The sequence below is a fragment of the Miniopterus schreibersii genome (genome assembly GCF_964146895.1).
Source record: "Miniopterus schreibersii genome assembly, chromosome: 7".
Lineage (NCBI taxonomy): Eukaryota > Metazoa > Chordata > Mammalia > Chiroptera > Miniopteridae > Miniopterus > Miniopterus schreibersii.
This window is the reverse complement of record NC_138108.1, coordinates 65,225,457-65,248,120: the sequence shown is the minus strand read 5'-3', so window position 1 is coordinate 65,248,120 and position 22,664 is coordinate 65,225,457. Positions and strand designations below refer to the sequence as shown.

General features: G+C 33.7%; 1 protein-coding gene across 1 annotated transcript in view; it reads right to left on the bottom strand.

The window, feature by feature from the left end:
- Nucleotides 1–22,664, bottom strand: part of LRP1B (LDL receptor related protein 1B) — a 1,542,074-nt gene that overhangs the window by 200,028 nt on the left and 1,319,382 nt on the right. The window contains exons 56-59 of the mRNA XM_081143443.1: nucleotides 17,869–18,052; nucleotides 16,075–16,160; nucleotides 8,916–9,038; nucleotides 6,681–6,862 (exon numbers count right to left, since the gene is read on the bottom strand). Of these exons, the coding sequence (XP_080999569.1) occupies nucleotides 6,681–6,862; nucleotides 8,916–9,038; nucleotides 16,075–16,160; nucleotides 17,869–18,052 (575 nt within the window). The remainder of the gene's footprint in view (nucleotides 1–6,680; nucleotides 6,863–8,915; nucleotides 9,039–16,074; nucleotides 16,161–17,868; nucleotides 18,053–22,664) is intronic.

The window sequence follows — 22,664 nt, the reverse complement described above, 5'->3', positions numbered from 1 at the left end:
ACTCATTTTGAACCAAGGTTTCAAGCAGAGGAAGAGTGTATTTCGTGGAGTTCAATGTCTGGTTACATCGTGCTCAGTAAGATCAGCAAGGGTTCCAGGCTGAAAATCTCCTCCTTGCCACTTAAGCTCACCATTAGTTGGCACAATATACTTCTGCAAGTTCCTCTCCACTATTAAAATATGTGAAGTCAGCTCTAATTGGAGCATTAAAAGTCCCACATTTTCACTTATGTGCTTTTATCTTATCATTTGCATTGCTCCTTCCTGTTCAATTATATAGATATTTGCATTCAGCCATAATTCACATTGCCCCTCTGTTCTCCACAAATTCTTCCCTGATTCGCGTTAGTTGATGTGTTTCAAGGTAAGTTATAAGATTAAATATATTTGAGAAATGCTTTGTTAAACAGAGTAAGCATTATCTTTTGTACTGTAGGATTTTCAGAGCTTTTTATATGCTATAAAACATAGTGATTCTCTAAAAGGCAGTTGTGATATCCCTTTTTTATCACATAGTTTGGGGTGACAGCATTTATTTCCCTAGAGCACTTTATAAAAAGCACACTTTAGGAACCTGGGCCGCAGCCCTTTCTGGGCTAGGCAATTTCTCTATCATGTGCGTACCTGAGCAGCACATATCATGCACACACGAGCCCACCAAACAGTACTGATGTGGCTTCTCAGGCCTCATAATCCGAGAACCTAACTCAGTAAGTCAGATGGTGGAACAGCTCTGATAAGCCCCAATGCCATTCTCAAGTAGATTGAGAACCGTAATTTGAAACAATAATTCACTGAGGCTATATTACATGCCAGATATTGCATATACTGGAAATACAGAGGTAAACAGATGACTTTTGCCTTCAAATATGTCAGTGAATAAGAACAAATGAAAAAATTAAAGCATATTATGATAAAACTATTTTACTATGGAGACACAAAAGAGGGAATGTACTAGCTTAAAGCCTTCATTTTACTGCTAAACTGAGACTATAAAAGAATCTGTTTTGTTCCAGTCAATTATGATAGTGATCTAGTTGGAACAGGACTCAGGTCACTAGAATTGTAGACTAGTTTTTTTTTTCTTTTTTTCTTAAGCAGCACTATGTAGAGTCTTACACAAACAAGATTTAGAAACGGATTACTTGGGTTCCAATTCTAGAAATTACCCATTACTAGTTATGTGAAACTAGACAGCTTAGTTAGCCTCCCTGAGCCGGGACTTACTCATATGTCAAAAATGTATAAGAACAGTTTATCCTCAAAAGGCTCACAGTGAAGATTAAATGAGAGAATATAGGGAACAGACTTGGAACATTGATAAGCATGTACTAAGTGTTCAGCAAATATTAGCTATTAGTATTTTATCTGCATTAGATATGCATTATATGCATTAATATATATATTTTTTGGTTTAATAATATGCGCCTAATAGGTTACATACTAGATCTGGGTTATATATATGTTATCACATGGTTTACCTGAATTTTATGTCTGTTATTACATTATTACTCTACTTAACTACTTGTCAACCAAAAAAATATTATGAAAACATTCTCATGCACTCAAGAAAAATATAGTTGAACTGTACTCAGGTATGAATGAGCCTTTGTAAACACAAGATTTATTGTGTCTCACTCCTTATGGGTAACTAACTTCTGATGGCTAAATTTCATTTTCTTTTTTATAGTTAAGCCTCATTAATATATGTTTGTTTTAAATTTCTCAATAAATCTGTACCAGACATACTGATGATTTTAACATCTGAAATGCAACCATTTAAAAATTACCTAAGTATAAAATTTGTTGTAAATAATTAAAGCTGAAAATTAAAGCTTCAATGAAAATATCAAAAGAAAAGTTCTAAATTTCACCTAAATAATATGTAATGTTTATCCAAGATTACATTTGAAAAATCTCAGCCCCAAATAATATCTATTCTTTAAGTTATTACCAACTGTAAATATACAAAATAACTTCTGCTTGTAACCATAACAACAAGCTTCTGTGATTTTCAAGGACGTCTTTTACAGTTTAATATAATACATTATATTTTTAAAAAATAAATTAAGTGGAAATCTCTCAGTGTTTACTTTTTCTCCTGAATTTTGGAATAAATTCAGAGAAGTTTCTTCCAACTACAACTTTTTTCTCATTCTGAGTTACAACATTAATGCTTGATGTTCATTCCTTGTGTTTTTGTATAAATATGAAAACAGAGGTTTAAAAACTGGTAGGAAAAGTCTTTGTTTTTTTTATATTACTGTATTGTTTAATAAAATATTTCTGTGTCCACCTCAGAAATCCAAAACAATTTTCATTCTGGTATGCTTTTCACTTCCTCACAACAAAAGTTCCCTTATGACACTTTTCTTTGAAACATGCAGGTTTTTTACATATCAATATATTGGTTTGTGCATATATGCACAGGTACAAGGTCCCTGTAGCTATAACCCTGTGTGCTGTGTATGTCCAGTTGCCCATTTATTATTTCCTTCAACAGTGAATTTAACAATCCCTGTGTTTAGGTGCAAACTAAAATGAAACCATGGTCGTTATGCTAAAGGAACTCACTTTCTAGGTTGATATGCAAATACACCAATAATGGTCATATATACACCTGAAATTAATATGGCATATGCCAATTATACATCAATAAAAATAAATAATAATGAAAAATAAATAAAACAGTTGTATATTGTGATGTGTTCAATATGTGGTGTCCACTTTGGCGTAATTGGAGGATGTTTCACAGAAGTGATATTGCCTGCTCTTGTTGGAAAAATGGAAAGTTACTCTAGCTGGAGAAAAAGCAGAAGGACATTGTAGGAAGAAAGAATATTAGGAAAGAAAAATAAATAAAAATATACTTTAAAAATAAAGCATGATTGTCACCATTTAGGTAGTTTTCTTTATTTCTAAAAAATACTTATCTATATTTAAAATTTTGTAAAAAGGCTAATTGTTAAAATAGAAAATGAAAAGCAGTATAGTATATGTTTCTTTTTTTTTTTTTTATCTCTTGTCTGGATGACTCTTGAAAAACATGACCCAAGATCATTTTGTTACTGGACACTCTAATGTCATGTAATAGAGAAAATAGGTCAGCAAAGCTTGAAAACTGGGTTAAGTCCCCACTTTAACGCTGTACTACCTAAATGATCCTGAGAAAGTCACTTGTGCATTTTGAGGTTGAATGTTCTATTCTGTACTCTCAGGATAATAGCAAAAATAATCATCTTTCCCAGAGTAAACAGTACAAGCACACAAAGTACAAAATTGAGATAGTTTCTAATTCAGAAACTGCTACAGAAGTGGTGGTTATCTTCATCACCATTATCATATCAGAACTCCCAATAGCAGCAGGTCTACAAACTGACAATTTTTCTTTCTTATATCTGTCTCCTTTCCACCCTTCCTTATATTCTGAGGAAATTATTTTTCTATTTACCGGTTTACCCGAGCCAGAAGCCTTGTAAGCTTTGCTTGCTTTGATTTTGCTGTTTGTTGCTACTGCTGTGTTGTGTTTTAATATATTCCTAGCTATTTCTTACTCTGTAAATTGAACGGGTATAAAAGTTCCACAAGTATTTATAAAGATTTTGTCCCAGCCCTATGAGTTCTTCCCACTGTGCCATGTTCTTGTGTGTGTCTGCTTTCCCAGAGAGCTGGGCTTTTGCCTGAAATGCCTCCTGCTGTGCAGTGCCCCTCGTTACCGGGCTAATTCTTACTCCACACGTGTCTATGAAGCTTTCTCTGATCCCAGTGGAGCTATTAACACTTTCTGTTTTCTCTACCCTGTGACTTATTGCATTGTGTTCTATTTACTCATCTGCCTACCCACTGGGTGGGGAAATAATTGGAGACAGGGAGTGTGCCTTCTATCTTCATGCTCCCACCTAGAACAGTGCCAGATATACACTAAGTGCTAAAGAACTATGAGTTGAGTAAATGAATGAGTAGATAAATTCATTTTCTCCTAACTAGGAACATCACACAGTCACTTTAATTTCTATTGTGATGCTCTTTTCTTATTATGATAACCTGAATTGACATTGTAACCATCCAAAAAAGATAAAATTATGCTCAGCAAAGTTTTAACATTATATTTTCTATTTTACTTTACAATGTATATATATACTACATGAATGCCTTTCTTAAATATTAAATGTAAGTAGTTTTTACCCCAAATTTATAATAAATTAGAATATTGATTCCCAAAGTAAACTAGACAACAAAATGATTAGAATAATTGAATATCAGCTAAACGTAAATGTAACAACCAGGAAGGTGTAGCTACTTGTATCTTCTTTTCCACTCTTAGTAACCACCATATCCAAATGGACTTTGTGACAATGTCATACAGTTATTAAAAGACAAAAAGACCAACATTTGCTGCCTGAACGTTTAGTGCTTCATGACTCTAGTCCCCGATCTTTATCTTTTCTCAAAGCTTTGCGGATCCCTCACTAAACATCAGGACAGGGATCTCACTTCTCTATTTCATTTTATATTTTCTTTTCTTTTACTTATTTTATTATTTTATTTTCATCACCATAATACAATAAAACAAAATTAAATTAAATAATCTCACTTCTCATGGAAACAGTGGTCAGTACTATTGACACATTCAAAATGTATGCAAATCACAATGGTGCTCTGACATAGAAAGACACATCTGCACTCTTGATGAACTAATCTTATAATTCCAGCTGCCTTTTTTGAAGCAGGGTTGCACAATACTTGAGACAGTTATGGCATTTTCACCCTGAAGCTCACCTCATAAAAGCTAAAATCCAGGTTGCCCTATTGTCTCACTGGGAGGAGCTGGGGAAACAGCATGAACAAAAAGGTGTCATTAACTTTTATCTGTTAGAATAGGTGGCTCTCAGTGTTTCATAAAAAGGTCCAATTTTTATCTGTTTCCTTGTTTACAATATGGCATATCCATATCATAATCCAAATATTATCAAAAAAGGAAATCAACGGAGTCTTTCATAACCTCTACAATATTTTAATACTTCACTTTTAAAACTGACACTGTTGGTGGTTGGGTTTATGTTGATGATAACGTCTGGCTGCTTTCAGGTTGTGAGGCAATAACTGAGATCTGGGAGAAATAAAACAAAACTGGATTTAACTGTGTTCACTAGACTAGGATACAGTTTTTGCTTTATAACTAGGAAATCCCACAAGACTATTATTATCAACAGGCAATTTTTCTTTCATTTAGAAAACGAAGCATCTTGAATAGTATAAAATGAGAAGCTAAGCCAGCCATTGACTTTGAAGAAAAGGACAATGGTTTGGACACAATAAAATAAATATCTTCTGATAAAATACAAAAGGAATTAAATGATTTACATTCTTATGAATGAGTGATGATGGTAACCAAATTTAGTATATCTGGACATTATATCTTGAAACTCATGTGGAAACAGACTCTTATGACTCTGTTTCAGTTAAAATCGAATTGACACTCCTTTGAAGTTTCTGTGGCTATGATAAAAAATATATTAAAAGATAGCAAAACGGTTACATAATTATATAGTCAAAAGTTAACACTTGCACATTACCTTGGGAACAGGATAATATTTACTGCACAAGGCTTCTCTATTAGGTACTGCTTCTATCAAATTAATGTTTAAAATTAAGCTGTAAAATATACTATGACATGGTTACTCTGCCAATTATAAATGTAAGGGACCAAAAAAGCAAAGTCAATATATTAATTAGCAAGAAGCAAAATTTAATTGTTGCATATGGTATGATAAAAGCAGGGATTTGGTGCAACGTCTTTGAAATTAATTTAGGTGGCAGAAAATTTAGAGCACTATAGTGTCCTATTTTAAAACATCAAAATTTTCTCTAAATTTGTTATTTTAACAAGCATGGTGGGTAGGTTAAGCTTCTACAGAGATCATTTTGGAGCATGTAATCACTGTAAATTATAGGGCAAAGAAAAATGGAAAGATACACCTTCTCTACGTACCAAAACAACATAATTCAAAGTAAATGGACATAATCTATAGAAGTTTAGCAAACAAACACCAGACAGCTCTGACACCTTAATGTGTGTTCATCCCTCATCTGAAATCTCCAGCCCACTGTCCTTGATCCTTGCGATGACCTCTTCTCCGTTCTCACAATGAAATGCAAATGCAGCACAGCTCCAATATGAATCTTTCCTGATATTCCCACTGTGCTGTTTCTTTTGAATGTATCTATAATACACCTTGTTATTTATTAGCCATGGATATTACTTATGTCTCCTGCTCTAAAGTGGCACAGAAATTGTGTCAGCTCTACTTGTGACTACCACGTGCATGCGAAGTGTGATCTGAGACTTGGCTCTACATCTGCCTTTCCTCCAAGATGTAAAGGCATTCAAAATTAAAGAAATATGTAAGTTTAATCCATTTCCACAATGCATTTATTGATTAGTTAGAAAGACTTTTGCTTAAAACTTTAAAATATACTTGCTGTAAAATACCATCATTTAAATTTTTTTATTTCACTGTGATAGTCACATTTCTATTTTTGATTTCTCAATAGAAATTTCTACGCATTCACACTTTACATTGGTTTCCATGTTGAAACATGCAGAACAGGATTTACCACATTCAATGCAATCCACAATCTTAATTCTAAATTTAAGATTTTCAATGTTTGTTACAAACCCAGCTCGAGGATCTAAAGACAGGTCCCTGGGAAACTTCAGCTTTTTGCTAACGAGTATCGTGGGGTATAAGCCATTGACTTTGGATACTTCAATGATCCTTTTTTCTGTGTCAGACCAATAGAGGTTTTTTCCAATCCAATCAACAGCAAGAGCATTGGGAACAGCTGTGTTATGTACTACCTAACAAAATAAGAATTTAAACAGTTAACAATGTAAATGCCTAGAATAAGAACTGGGCATTGCTTCCTGATTTTTACAGAGATAATAGAATTCTATTTAAATGATAGAAATAAAATTTAGATAAGCATAAAACAGAACAACTTACCCTAATAAAATGACTTACTCGTTTCTAATTACCTAATATGTAATCAGGTCCCCAGAAATTACATGTGGTTTTAAGAAAGAAACAGTTACATTTAAAAACAGCTATTGGACAGATGCATAATTATTGATCACATTTATGTATTAGTTTACTTGTCCTCTTAAAATTTGGGGTGAAAATTCTGTCACAAACAAAGACACACACACACACACACACACACACACACATACACACAGACAAAAGAATTATTGAAATTTATCTTTAACAGGTTCTAGAGGAGATATCAACAGCATTTACCACTCCCTCAACTGCTGTTGCCCTATTTCAATGATCTACTACAGGAGAGAGGAAAAAAAAATATAAGAGAGAACTGACATAACCAAAGGGAAGTAAAAATATTCTCATACAATTTGTCTGCTCAGTTCTAACCCATGTCAATATCAAATATAATAAGAAAATAGGCTATTAATGTACAAATATGACACATATAAAATAATCCAAAATTCTCAATCTATATGGCCACTATTTCTGAGTTCTCAGTGCTCTGAGGACTGGGTGAAAAAAGCAATTGAAACTTGGGGCTGTATAGAAGCCAAGAGCAATATAGTTAGAGACAAAAAAAAACTACTGAATTTTTATAGCTATATTTCCCAATAACCATAAATAGTAAGGATATATATAAAGTGACACCATGAACACCTTCAGCAATTAATAATATCAACCTGCTATACTGAATTGCACGACATCTTTTCTTCTTTCTCCCAAATTTCAATTTGGAAAATTGTCATGTCTGACAATTTTAATGAAAACCAGTGAATTACTAATCCCAAAGGAAGAAAGATGCATTTTGTAACCTATGTTATGACATAATTTAAAGTAGTAATGAGACAATGTTGGCAAAGCAGTAGAGAAGTCATGTCCTTTAAAAATATTAAAGCATCTTCAAAAAATGTAAAGATAACCCTAAATTGTGCATGTCTTGTAAAAAATATATGATGAAGTTTGAGTAATACAACTTTCACAGTTTAATATAGATTGCCAGAGAATTAAATTATAAAACAAAAAAACCCCTATATGCTTCTTTGTTCTATATCATATACTGATATTTCATTGTATAAACCATCACTAAATACAATTGTACTGAGTCTCCAGAACCCAACCTACTGGTGGCTTTGGCATTCTATATACACATCTCAAGACAATTAATATTTTCAAAATTGATTGCTTCTAACAAAAATGTCTGTATGCTATAATCAATGGCTAAGAAGAGTGTAAGTGATTAATAGGTTTTAACTACTTGAATTTAAACTTCTTTATAATAAATTTCACTGTATGTAGACAGTGCAGATAATTTTATTTTAAAATCTGAGATAGCACAGAAATATTGCCAAGTATCTCATATCTAGAAGGTGACATGTAGTTAATTATGATGCTATCTAATCAGAACATTCATGATTTTATACAAATGCATGCAATTATTTCCATCTAGAGTAGGTGAATTTTAATAATGCTGTAATTTTAATCTATAATTTAATAATTACTATTTTTCAATTACAAACACTCAGACTCAATTTTTTCTTTTGTATAAATCGACACAATTGAAGCTGAGGCACAAATCATTCATGCTAAAAGCATTCATCACATTTTCTAAGGTTTAAACAAGGATCCAAATTTTATTTACTCAATTTGATTTTTAACCTTGTTTCAAATAATAGCATTATAATGAACTAAAAGAATGAAAAGTCTCATATTTCATATTTCAACTATATTAATTTTCATTATAAAATGTGAAACGCAAACCAACCTAATATGATCTATGAGTTGTACCATTACCATCAAATAACATTTTCTATTTAATTCAACCACACTAATAAAATATCCAATAATCCCATTGTTGTAATATGTAGTTACCTTAACATCGCTTCCATTTAAACACATTCTATTTATGCGGCTGCCATTGGGTCGGCTGGAATCAATCCAGTAGATGAATTCTTCTCTGTAATCAAAGTCTATAGCAATAACATTGTTTAATCCCTAAAAATACAAAAGAATGTGTTTGATAATAGTTAAATATATAAATTATTTTTAAATGTTTCAGTTTATAAGAGCCTCTATCTCCCATTGTACCTAGATACTTATAGCTGTTACAAATAGCATATGTGATCAAATCTTTTAAAAGCATCATATGTTTACATTTTTCCTACACCATACACTTAAGATGTTGTGTAAGTTATTTGAAAGTATTTTCCAAGCCCAGCCGGGTGTGGCTCAGCAGTTGAGCATTGACCTAGGATCCAGGCGATAGGGGTTCAATTCCCGGTCAGGGCACATGCCCAGGTTGTGGGCTCGATCAACGACTCTCTCATCATTGATGTTTCTATCTCTCTCTCTCCCTCTCCTTTCCTCTCTCTGAAATCAATAAAGATATATTAAAATATATATATTTTTTCCAAGAAGGTTACAACAATTTCAGAAAGTTTATAGATAATGGTTTATCTAAATAGCCAATAAAGGGGAAATATTTGCTTTTGAGATGATAAAGTGAAAGACTCTCACTATAGGTTATTATTAAATATAAATTTAATGTCATTATTATCTGTTCTGTAGAGTAACCAGAAAAGAGCATACATCTAAATTGGAAATATTGAAGATCCCTGATGATTTATGATGATCCTTGGATAACCATCTGATTAAAGTCAGAAAAGACAATTTTGAATTGTATATTTCCCAAAGTTTTTGTCTCAATTAGATAAATAAGCTCCCCCCCCCCCCCAGTCTTTTCATGCTTACAGTGGCCCCTTAGGCAAAACAGTACCATGTCAGAATTTAAAAGTTATAACTTTAGGAGAGTATTTGACCAAAGAGGAACTGAAGAGTCAACATCTTTTTATTCCATGTGGTGGATATGCAAGGGAAAGCCTCACTTCAGACTCATGGTTATGCATTTTTTAGCAGGTAACAAAGCCAAACAGGGATTCAGCCAATGGGTTTCTGGATACTGCAGCTCTTTGTTGCAGCAGTTCTGCTGTTTGACTGATTTTGTTTGAGAATCGTACATCAGCATCTGGGAATCTTCTGAGATGTTGGATTGTTCAAATGATTGCTTAGGGATTAGTTTAATTCTGATCTATTGTTAGAGCTTATAGATTTACTACCTCAATGGACTAATAAAACTTGGATCAGAATTTCAATTGTGCTAACTCATTTTGAGACTTGAATAGTTTATTAATATATAAATTCCTATGGATCAAAAAATAATTTGATATGGCAGACACTTGGCAAAGCCCCACAGATCTTTACTATATCTTTGAAACTAATGTAGGATTGCTCATATCAACTTTTCCCCTAAAGTTGTAGTTAAGTCTCAGATTGTTTTAGGAGTCATTTATTAGTAGTTTTAGTTCCATAGTTAAGGATAAGCATCTTCAGGAAGAAAAGTTCTTTTGTTTGCTTTTGTTTGGTTTGCAGAAAAAGGGATAGGAAGGATGTTATTTACCACATGTGGGTTCAGTTTCCATATGTATTCCCTAAATTTAGAATGAGATAATAAGAATAGATTTATAAAGTGCTCTACGAGAAACAGGCCAAGGCTAATTTATTGCTGTTCAGATTTTATTTCTTTCCAACCATCTCCAAGACTAAGGACAGCCTATGTATAGAAGCAATTTAGAGAAGGTTTTGGCAAATACTGATTTTTTGCTTCTCTCAGCAGGGCTGCGTTCTAGTAGTGAGAGTGTAAAATCATAGGTTCAAATCGTATGCTTTTATTTATCTTAACATGAGCAATCTCTTCTTCAGCTCCAGATTGTAAAGTTAACCTGACAGCCTAACCCCACAGAATTGTGTGCCATTTGTCATAAACAAGAAGCGCACGGAAGTAAACAAGACTCAGTGTAAGTTCCTCGCTCTGTCCAGATACATAAATGCAAGCATAGTTCTTAGTGATGACATTACTGATCAAATGATGTCTATAAATGCTAAAAACAAAGTAATCAAACAGAAACTTCAACTAATATCCAGTCACAGATTCAAAAGATTCACTAAATATTTATTCACAAGCTAAAACCTGGAGGACTCCTTAACTAAATGTACTTAAGAGCACATATCTAGAACTTTGCTTCTGCAGAATTAATCAAGGTTCTAAAATAGATATTGAATATATTCCAAGTTCTGTAGAGGGTTTAATAGATTCATTACCATTCTATAATATTCCTTAAGTTCAAATGCTTTTTTCACCAAACAAACGAAGTAAATGGGTTAAGGTTCTGTGATAGGCTTGCAATTCAGATAGAGATGAATAAATGAGAGATTTATAGAGAAAAAGTAGAGAGAAACTTGTCTAACTTTAGTAAAAATTTACCCACAATTCCATCATGTCAAAATTATTCTCTTCTTTACAATGATCAATTTATATAATAAAAATCCAATGCCAAATTTAGCAAATTCACTATAATAAATTAAAGCTGTAAAAACAAAGAAATTGAAGCTCTGAATTCTGACATATCTACCTGGCCAAACTGGTCATTGCTCTACAGCTTTGCCATTCATCTGCACAGAAGCGGTGCAATGATCTCTTTGTAGAATCACAGGCAAAGAATAGTAAAACAGCCAAGGGTACGGTCAAAGTAATGTCTAAAAACTAGGGCAATCCCAGTGGTTTCAGAGCTGAATATTGGTTTCATCAAAATCCTATTTGCTTCTTTCATTTCTGTAGCTGAATATTGTACCCTTTGGTTCAAGATGATTAATTTAGGAAATTGTGTTTTGTTTCTCTATACAATTTTACAGGAATAAAAGGCGCTGTTAGAATTGATTTGGATAACACACTGGAAAGCTACCTGATTAATTTTCGTTTCTACAACCCATGCTATTAAAATACATTTTCTAAATGTTGTGTATGAATTTAAGTTATAGTTGGCCTAGCTATAACCATGTTTTAGACTACATAGGCTAAAAAATAAATCTACCGATTATAATTTTATGCTACAAAGTTTCTTGAGATTGTTACTAATGATAAAGGGGAATAAAACTCAAAATGTTAGGGTAGATCATTCTACCTAATCACCTACACAAAACATTCTGAAATAATTAAGGCAAGAGTGGTGGTGTCTTTTCATTTATTTTGACTGAGAGAAAATGCGAAGAGATAATTACTTTTATTTTCTACCTCATTCTGCATATGTAGACACATCTCTGAGGGGAGAAAAAATGGTTTTCTATTGATTAAACCTTCTCGAGTATATCTACAATGCTATGGCAAAGTTATGGTTAAAAACTTGGTCCCTGACAGAAATAATGTATTTCAAAGAGGGGATAGTCAAAACTGGAGGTAAGACTGACCTGCGGTTTCTGGGTCTCTATTTCCTTTCTCAGTGGTCACCATTAACAGGTGGTTTCCAAAAGCACAGGTGGTCAGAGTCTTCATGAGCTTTCCCATCTTCCTCACTCCCTTTTTATTTTCATAAACACTACACTAAGAAACCTATCTGAAACTCATCCCCACTTAGGTACTAGCGATTGGCAGTAATCTAAAATTATACCACCAGGAAAAAGTGATATCTGAAAGTGTGCATTAAAGCAGCTTGGTTATGAAACAGACTTAAATCATGCATAGAGGAAAAAATCACTTTGCTCCATTAAGAACAATCTCTGATAACATATTAGCTATAAAAAACAACAAAAGAGATATCAATAGAAATGTCCTGAGCCACAAGGCTGGAAAATGAGGTAAAGAGTGCCATTGAACTTGTAATAGGTTTTTCATGAAGTGTTGCTATATTAGTTAAATTTTTGGTTCATCTGAGCTTATAAACAGAGGATCCTAAAAAGAGAACTTTCTAAGATAGCACAGTCTAAAACAAAGAAATGCTAAAACGCACACACACGTGACAACATGGATGGATCTTGAGAATATCATGCTAAGCAAAATAAGTCAGACAGAAAAAGTCAAGAACCAAATTACTCCACTTATATGGGATATAAAACTGAAAGCAACAAATGAATAAATAAAAACTCATAGATGCATACTACAGGGCGGTTACCAGAGGGAAGGGGGTGGGGGTCGTAAAGGGGATCAATATGGTGACAGAAGGAGATCTGACTTTGGGTGGTAAACGCACAATACAATATACAAATGATGTATCAGAATTATACACTTGAAACCTATATATATTTTTTCATTACTTTTTTTTTTTTTAAATACATTTTTATTGATTTCAGAGAGAGGAAGGTAGAGGGAGAGAAAGAGAGAGAAACATCAATGATGAGAGAGAATCATTGATTGGCTGCCTCCTGCCCACCTCCTACTGGGATTGAGCCTGCATCCCGGGCATGTTCTCTGACCAGGAATCAAACCGTGACCTCCTGGTTCATGGGTTCACGATCAACCACTGAGCCACACCAGTTAGGTTGTGTTTTTTTTTTAAATTTATCTTTATTGTTGAAAGTACTACAGATGCCCCCTTTTTGCCTCATTGACCCCCTCTACCTCTCACCTGTTCCCCAGGCCTTCATCATACTATCGTCTGTGTCCATGGGTTACGTATACATGCATACAAGTTCTTTGGTTAATCTCTTCCCCCCCGCCCCAGAAGCATAAAACCTACATATTTTATTAACCAATGTCACCTCAATAAATTTAATTTAAAAATAAATTAATTACAACAATAATCATTTAAAGGCAAAACACACACGCGCGCGCACAAAGACCATACTATAGTAAAGAGAAAATAAACATATCCCCTTTCCAGAGACTATACAAGGAAATTAATAACTGGCACACTTCACTTTAAGGTATAGAGAGGGTGTGGAGATTTATTTCATGAGAAAAATAACTTTCAATATTCTGTAACTTGGCTAATTAGGTTGCACAATGCCCTGGCTTTCCCTCGAGGAGGATGCCCTATGACAGTGGCAGTTCCCTTAACTCCAGCTCTCCCCACCTTCTCCTGCTGAATCCCAGGGGGAGGTCACCAGCTCGCCCCGCTCTCCACCCTCATGGTGTCTGCCCTGCAGACTTAAAGGGTTATTGGAAGGATGGATTTAGGTGCATGAAAGTGTTGCAAACACATGGTATAATTATAGACATTATTACTAACGTTTAAACCTTGAATTCTCATGTTAAAGAAGAAATTTTATTTTGTTCAAATAAACATTAATTGAGAAAAAAAATATTAGGTTGCATAGGAAGAAAAAGGAACTAAGTTAAATAATGTAGAAAATCATTTGGCCAGCAAATTTTTTTTTCCATTTTAGAACAGTTATATGTACTTGAACTTTTTCTCTAGAGATATTCATCTCTTAAAGCGACAGTTGTCTCCCCTGGCTGGTGTGGTTCAGTGGCTGAGCATCACCCCGTGTAGGAAAATGTTGCAGGTTCAATGTGCAGGAAGGCAACCAAGTTGTTTCTCTCTCACATTGATGTTCCCTTCTCCCTCTCCCTTTCTGTCTTTCAAAAAAAAATCAATAAAAACATATTTTGAAAAAGAGATAGTTGTCTGGTTTGTGTATTTTAAATATATTTCTGTTTAGTTTTTATAAAAACATAGAAATATTTTATATTTTACTCAATCTCCTTAGGGCTCAGAATTAAAGAGCGAGAGAGAGACAGTGTGATCCAGTGGATGTTGGTGGATATACCAAAAAGAGCGAAAGTCTAAATCTCATAGACATCCATGAATTCGCCAGGAATCCCTGTAGCAAGCACATGGCAAGTCTGAGTGCTACGGGGAATTGGAAAACATGGGCTCTATGTCAAAGTGGCAGCTGCTAAACAGTTTGGAACATGAGAATTGAGCTATGTGAGCCCAGCAATGATAACCCTTCGTTTTTTTGTTTGTTTTTTTCCTTTTAATGAGTAGCTAGAAATCTGGATTTTCAAGAGAAATTTTTATTTCCAATCTGTGACTTAGAGGAAAGCTGGAAAATCCAACTCTGTCAGGAAGAATCAATATCACAGTTACCAAGGAAAGTTCACACTTAAAATAAGACTAAGTCCTTAAGCAAAATGAATGAAACTCTAACAATAACAATGGAGGAACCCATTATTGGGGTGGAAAAACTTATAATTAAGTATTTTTTGTGTTGTTGAAAAATTACCACATGAAAGGCTTTTTTTGCCTGTGCCAAATGCTGTTATAAATATACTATAAGAACAAGAAATATCTTTAGTTGTGGCACACTTATTCTACACAGTGCTTTCACATATGCATGCCATTATTATATAGTTTGGGGCAAAGAGAACTTTGTAGCACAACAGACACAAACTAAATAGTTCCAAAGATGCTATTTCTCCTGACAACTAAAACTATGCTATAACTAACTGTATGTGATTTTTCTAATCTGTGTAATAGTCATTCTAGCTTTAATCATTTAATTTTATGCTATTTCCACTGCACACTGGAAGAAAAAAAAGTTGACATGAGCAAGTCACAGCTTTCTATCTTGTCATAAAGTGGAAATTATATCTTTTCATATCAAATAGGATATGTAAATGAACCCTGAAAATAGAATTCAAACATCAAAACAGGAGTCCAGATACTCTGGGGTCTTGGGATGGGCTGAGAGATAAAGAGGGTAAGGCTGGAAATGTGTGCCTCACCACCTTTTAACTAAGTGACAATCACGTTTGCTCCCTTGTTTTTTCCAAATTTTAAAGGCTGGGGATCATCAACCCCTTTTTATTTCCTGGTTTTATAAACCGAAACTTGAGTTCTATAAAAAGTATTTATTTTTAAATCCCTAGGGCAGGAGAGAGAATTTGGATAATGCATGAAATGCCTTCAAAGAGAACTTTGTGCTTTCTCTACTCTAGCTGTTCCTGAGATAGTTACTCCCTTGCATTCATTACACCTTGCATCTTTTACTCTCTTTGATATGGTGTGATGTGACAAATTCAGAGCATCACCCGGACAATTCAAACACAATAAAGTTTATGGTAATCTCATATACTTATGTGCGCATACTTATGAATAGTGCGTCATAAATTCTAACTGTGAGATATTTCTGTGGCGCTATACATATCTGAAGTACCCATAATGAATATTATGAAATCATTGTGGGAACATCATACCTGTTTTAAAAGGGTGTAGTTGGAGCCATCGGTGCTAATTTTTCTTATCTCATGATGATCAGCAAGAATTAGAAAAGGTTCTTCATCTAAACAACAAAACAAGCAAACATATTAGACTTTTTGGATACATGGTTTTCAACTCACTTAGTTTCTGAAGCAATACATTCAAAGGCAATGCCCCTTAGCAGATTAATGATTTAAAAATTCACACTGAGCACTTCGGTTGATAATAAAATGAAAAGGCAGCGGTTACCTAGACAGTACAGAAAACCAAGATAATCCTAAGTGCTAACCCTCTCTTTCCCTCAATTTCCTTGAATATTAAAGTATCTAATTTATTTGATATTAGTAGAAATACCTGCTGTTGTAATCTGATTTTTAGATGAATATTTTTGAAAAGAATAAGCTGCAACCTATCTTAGAAACTTACAGTAAAGCTAAACATTCATACAATCAAATATTTCATTTTTGATAATTAAATAATTACCCTATGCTCTCAGAATAACTTTGGTGAAAACCAAGAATATCATTGCCTACACGTAAATTTTTCATCGGCCTAGGGACTTCTCCTAAATAATTTCTGATGTACAGGATAATAATCTTTATCTATTAATCAATTTAATTTTAACTTTCCTCATGAGTCTGTTTTTTAAAATCTTTTAATAGTCTTTATTCCCTTCTTGTAGTTTGTCCAATATGAAAGTTTATAGTGATGGAAACTGACTGGTTGAAGATTTTATGTCTTCCTATTCATGTCACTAAATGAGCGATGTAGCAAGTACTGAACAAGAAAGCAGGTAATTTGGCAAATAAAACAATGGGTTCCAAATAATACACATATTGATTCAGGAATGAATATTTCAAAAAGAAGTAAAAGTGAAATAAAAATTGAAAGTAGTTATTTTTTTATAATGTGCCAAGTTTTAACCAGTCATAAAATTAATTTTTAAATTCCTATCCCTGGTATTTATTTCATGAAAAGAGATGAGAGAACATATAATGTTTTAAATGTTGTCATCCACATGCATATTTGAAAGAAACTGGCAGTGTTATCTGGGTCATGATACTTCAGACCAAAGTCAGAGTGACAGAGACACCTGAAGTACCATTTGTTTCCACTTCAATAGTAGTATTACATATTGCTTTGTATCATTTTAATACGTGTGATAATGATCTCCCCTAATAACGTACAGTATATTTTAAAGTTATGGGTCATGTTTTATTGAATGTTCTCATTTACAGACAAATCACACTATTTGGAACAAACAGAAGTTTAATAACATTTGCTGAATCCCTGGAGGAATTGCACTGAGCTTGTGTAGCTGACATTGTTGTTGGCACCATCATCACTGTGGTTCTCATTGACCTGTGTTCTCCCCGACGGGCACATGTGAGCGTAAGGTGCAGGCAAAAAGGAAACACGAGTGGAACACTGTCACAATGGGCCCTTTCAGAGTCTAGGGCTAGGCCAAGTCTGCTCCTAAGAACCTGTGATTCAGCAGGAGGCAACGCTAGAGATGGTTCTTGTTGCTTGTGAGCACCCTTAAAACCAAACCAAACCAAACCAAACAAAGCGCTTGATAATTCACGAGACCATAATGCAATATCATTACAAACAGCAGTTTGCGGATAACACACAAAGTCAGAATGACAGATTCCCATATCCAGGTAAGTAGAGAAGAATTTTGATTTCTAAGAAACAGCAAGAAGAAATGAACTTAATGAAATGGCTCTGAAATTCAGGATCCATACATGTAACTGAGGTTGGGCCAGTGGACACGTTCGATTCTTTACCTGAAAGTGATTTGCAGCCATTTGGGTTGTGAGGTTGTACTTCATACCCATCTGTACAGAGGCACCTGTAGGTCCCATATGTATTGACGCACTGCTGGCTACACGGAAAGCCCATCGAGCATTCATCAACGTCTACACAGGTTCTACCATCATCCTTCAGCTGGAATCCAGGCCAGCATTTGCACTGCAGAAGAAAAAGCGCAAGTATAACCCATTCACACCATTGCCACTGTCTCTTCTTATTGGATCTCTCTTTAGCATGATTCAACCAACAGCAGTTAATGGCAAATCTTTCTGTCACCCAGCGGTGAAACTTTAATAAGAATTACAAATATTAAGTAAAGGTTAAAGTTTTAAAAATTCCCTGAAATACCCTCATTTGATCATCTGAGGTTGGGAAGGTTACAAAAGTTAACTGATACCACCATAGCCATGTGGCCAGAGAATGGGAAAAAAGTACAGAACTAAACTGTCAACTTTTATGCCTATTCTATTTCATTATATTGTCTTTTCAGAAGACTTTAACAACCATAAGAATTAAACCTTATGTGGAGCTTTGAAGATGACTAACATTATTCCTTTATTTTATCAGAGCCTTACAGAAATCTATGATGTAGGTATTATTATCCTTAGTTACCTGATGAGAAACCTAGAGGCACAAAGGTGAAGTTCCCTAGGTAAAGCAGGAGGAGAGTTGAGGCTGTCTGTAACTTGTTAACACATAGTAAGGGCCAATTAATATTTATCAACTTGGTCTGATTCCATAATCTGATATGTTGATGTTGACTGGAGAAATAACAATCACATAGTTTTTCATCAGTATTAAATCAGTTTGTATCATCAAATACAGTGGTCCCTCCGTTTTCGAATGTCACCCATTCCGGGAGCCTGTTCATGTTCTGAAATGTTCAAAAACCGAGGGATCCACAGCCGACAGCTGGGCCTCAGGGTCTTGCCCTCAGCAGAAGCCATGTGGCCTTTTCGACTTCCGAGGCGTGTTCGGAAACCGAAGCATTTCTGTCTGGGTTTGCAGTGTTTATAACCTGAAATGCTCGTCCACAGAGACTTTCGAAAACTGAGGCACCACTGTATCTCTTCAGCATCTCTATCATGTTCTATATGAGCCTCTGAGGATGATATAAGATGCTTACTAACTGGCATGTCAATTCTGAATACAGTGTCATGCCATATATGTCTTTGAATTCCTGGAAATAATAAGGTATTGTGATTGGTCACTGTCTTTCAGTTCTCTATTCAGTCTCTGCCAAGAAGGATATGAGAATTGTAATTATACAAAATGAACCTATAATTGGCCAGATGGTTATGATCATATTAACCTTTACCAAGACTATTTAATGGTCTTTGAATAAAGGAACTTGTAAGTATTGAGTAGGACAGTGAATTAAGAAAGAACTCTAAGTTATTGAGAATAACTAGTATCTAAGGGTTAGCCATAGCAGACATTCCATCATTTAGATCATTTAAGAGTAAAAGTAACAGCCTGGCCTGCATGGCTCAAGGAGATCAGTGTCTGATTCCCGGGCAGGGCACATGCCCAGGTTGTGGGCTCAGTCCCCAGTCAGGGGCGTGCAGGAGGCATCTGACCAATGATTCTCTCTCATCTTCGATGTTTCTCTCTCTCTCCCTCTTCCTTCCTCTCTCTGAAATCAATAAAAACATACTTTTTTTAAAAAAAGAGTAAAAGTAACAGAAGAACTTTTTATCTATTAGTCAGGCCAACAATTAGTTGAGGGGTAGATTTTAATTTTTTTTAATTACAAAAAGGCATTTATTACTTGGAGGGGAAGCAACATCAATTTCACCTGAAACTATTCAAAAGATAAATACCTTTTTCTAAGTCCTTGTACAAAAACTAAATTCCTTTAAGTTCTTAGCACTTTACTCTTTAACAAGTATCACCAATATGTACCTAATAACCCTCAGCAAAAATAAAGAGTTGTTTTGCTTTTAATCACTAACACCCACTAGCAAGCCAACAAATCCCAGCAAAGCAACAGCTTGATTATCCAAACTGTTCTCATCATATCTTAGGCTGTGACAACACTACTTTCCTTAAGAAGACTCAACCTACCACCTAATGCAGGAAAGCAAGGGGATTGTGGATTTACTACGGCAAAAGGAAATAAGATGCTTAATGTTACTGAAGTGTACACATAAAAATGGTTAAAATAGTAAACTTTGCCATATATATTACCACATTTAAAAAACAAATAATTTTTTAAAAAAGAAAATGAGAAACTGACAGAATACAAGAAGATTTCTGTTTCTGAAGAAGAACAGAAATTAGATCGTGTGATCATGTGGTCAGGAAGCCAGAAAACCCATAAGCAGATACAGAGCAGAGCTAAATTCAAAGGGAACTTTAGAGTAAATGAAAAGAAATTTCATAAAATATGTTGAATCCCTCCCAAAGAATATTATAAAAAACTTAAACAGTGTCTCAATTTTAACAGACTTCTGAAAGTCACTTTGAATGGCTAATGTCAGGCGTATAGAACCAGTATATCAAATAGAATGCCTAGATAAAAACACATTTATGGAATATTAATTTCCTGAAGGTAAATTGATACAAGCTACTGAATATAATATACATTTCTATAAACAAATGAAATTAGGATGTTTAATATTTACAGTAAGTTTTTAAAAAATGTTTATTGAATAAGAAGATTTTAAAAAATAATTTACTACCCAATCCAGTAACCTTGTTATAACAAAAACATTTTTGCTCCTAAATAATTAATAAACATCTATGGGAAATTCTACTAGCCTAATTTACATAAACTGAAAGGAAATAATAGTAATTTGCATATTCAGCAATAAAAGATGGGAGATTCATAACAGTTAAAAAATTTCTCACCTTCATTTTAAGAGACACTTTTTATAAAACTGAGATTTACATATGCTCAGACATATTAATTTTCCTCTTCATTAAGAACCATTTCAAATTCCCCTGCTTTGTATTAATTTTTATACAGGATCAGATAGCTAGAAGAAAGAAACATAGCTACCCAAACTTTTTCTATTACTTTCAGGAACATTTTTGTGCAGTTTTAAAAGTGATAGTTGACAAATATTGATTATTTTATTTCTAATGTATACATTAAAACTTCCTTCTCTCCCAGAAGTACATTTATTTTTACATGGTAAATTTTCCTTCCCCTCAAAACAGATTATCGCTTTAGTAAATGTTATTACTCCCCTTTGAATAGATATATTATATGTGTTTTACAGCCAAACATGTAAGTTGTTCACAGTCCATAAGGTCTAAGTTTTGCTTACATAAGCAATTTTCATTTTACTGCAGAATTTGGAAGATTTCTTGACATGCTCTGCTGATAATGTACTGAGAAATAAGTTATTGGACAGTTTTCTCCATTTCCTGGAAAAGAGAAACCCATCATCTGACCTCCCCCCACAAAATAGATAAGCATTTGGTTGTACATAGGCTTTTTACTCAATTTCAGTCAATATAGATATAAAATATTTGCTTTAAACCTTTGGTTTCATTTCTTATTTATGATTCTAATCTTAGCTCCTTAACTTTTTATACTTGTCTGTTTCCCACAGTAGATGTTTTATTTTATTCATTAGTTTTGACATGTGTATATATTCAGGGACATTATTCATAGCAATTCTGTCAAGTATCACATGCAAAGAATTTGTGAATGATTAAATATAGTGTCTATTTTAACTAAAATTCTCACTTCATTCTCTTTCAGAGAAGTCAAAATAAAAATACTGATATTTTAAAGGTACCAATAAACAAATGTTTTTGTGTAAGTTTCTTGTAAAGTAATTAAAATAGTATGATTTAACATGTTTTTCAGGTTGATATCTACTGCTACCAAACCTAGTTTTCCAGGTATAGTATTTCTGGGTACAAAGTACTTCTTACAAAACGGCCTTATTTTGAATGTTATGTCAAAAGGTGATCATTTTATATTTTGTAATTTTTAAATTTTACCACCAAAACTGTTATGACAGAGTTTAAATTCACCTGGGATAAACACAAATAAATCTATTTTGAAATTTAAATTTTGGATTTTTTTCTATAGATATATAGACTTATAGCATATATTATACAGACAGAACGAAAGAATTATTTATAACCTATGATTTAAGATTTTAAGTAATTACCTGTCATATTTCTATAACATTTTCCTTCTTTTTCAGAAAACATTTCTATATTGATTGTGCATATATAACTAATATATATTTTTTTGCTTCATTGGATTTCAAATATTTACTGACAAAATTATTTGATGCATACTCATCTCATTAAGAATGATCTGGATTCTTTGTCTTGTTTCCTTTTAGTTATAGTGTTCATGAGTGCATGTGTGTATTAAGTCTGTAAATTTAACCAACACTTCTTAAAATAATATTGGGTAAAAAAATTTTTATAAATGTAGCTTTCTTGATATTTCATTTTTTATCTCTATTTTTACATAGGGGAAAATAATTATTGTAGTTTTTAAAATTATATCTCTATGTAGTAAAATCCTGATCAATGAAGTTAAATTAATTATAATACCAGAAATTCAGAGATTAAAAACGGCAAAGTGGCCCTGGCTGGTGTGTCTCAGTTGGTTGGGTGTCTCCCCTGCACCAAGAGGTTTGATTCCAGGTCAGGGCACATACCAGAGTTTGCGGCTCGATACCTGGCAGGGGGTGTGCAGGAGGCGGTCCAGTGAGGTTTCATTCGCACATTGATGTTTTGTTTTCCTCTCTTTCTCTCCCTCTCCATTCGTCTCTCTCTAAAAATCTATTTTAAA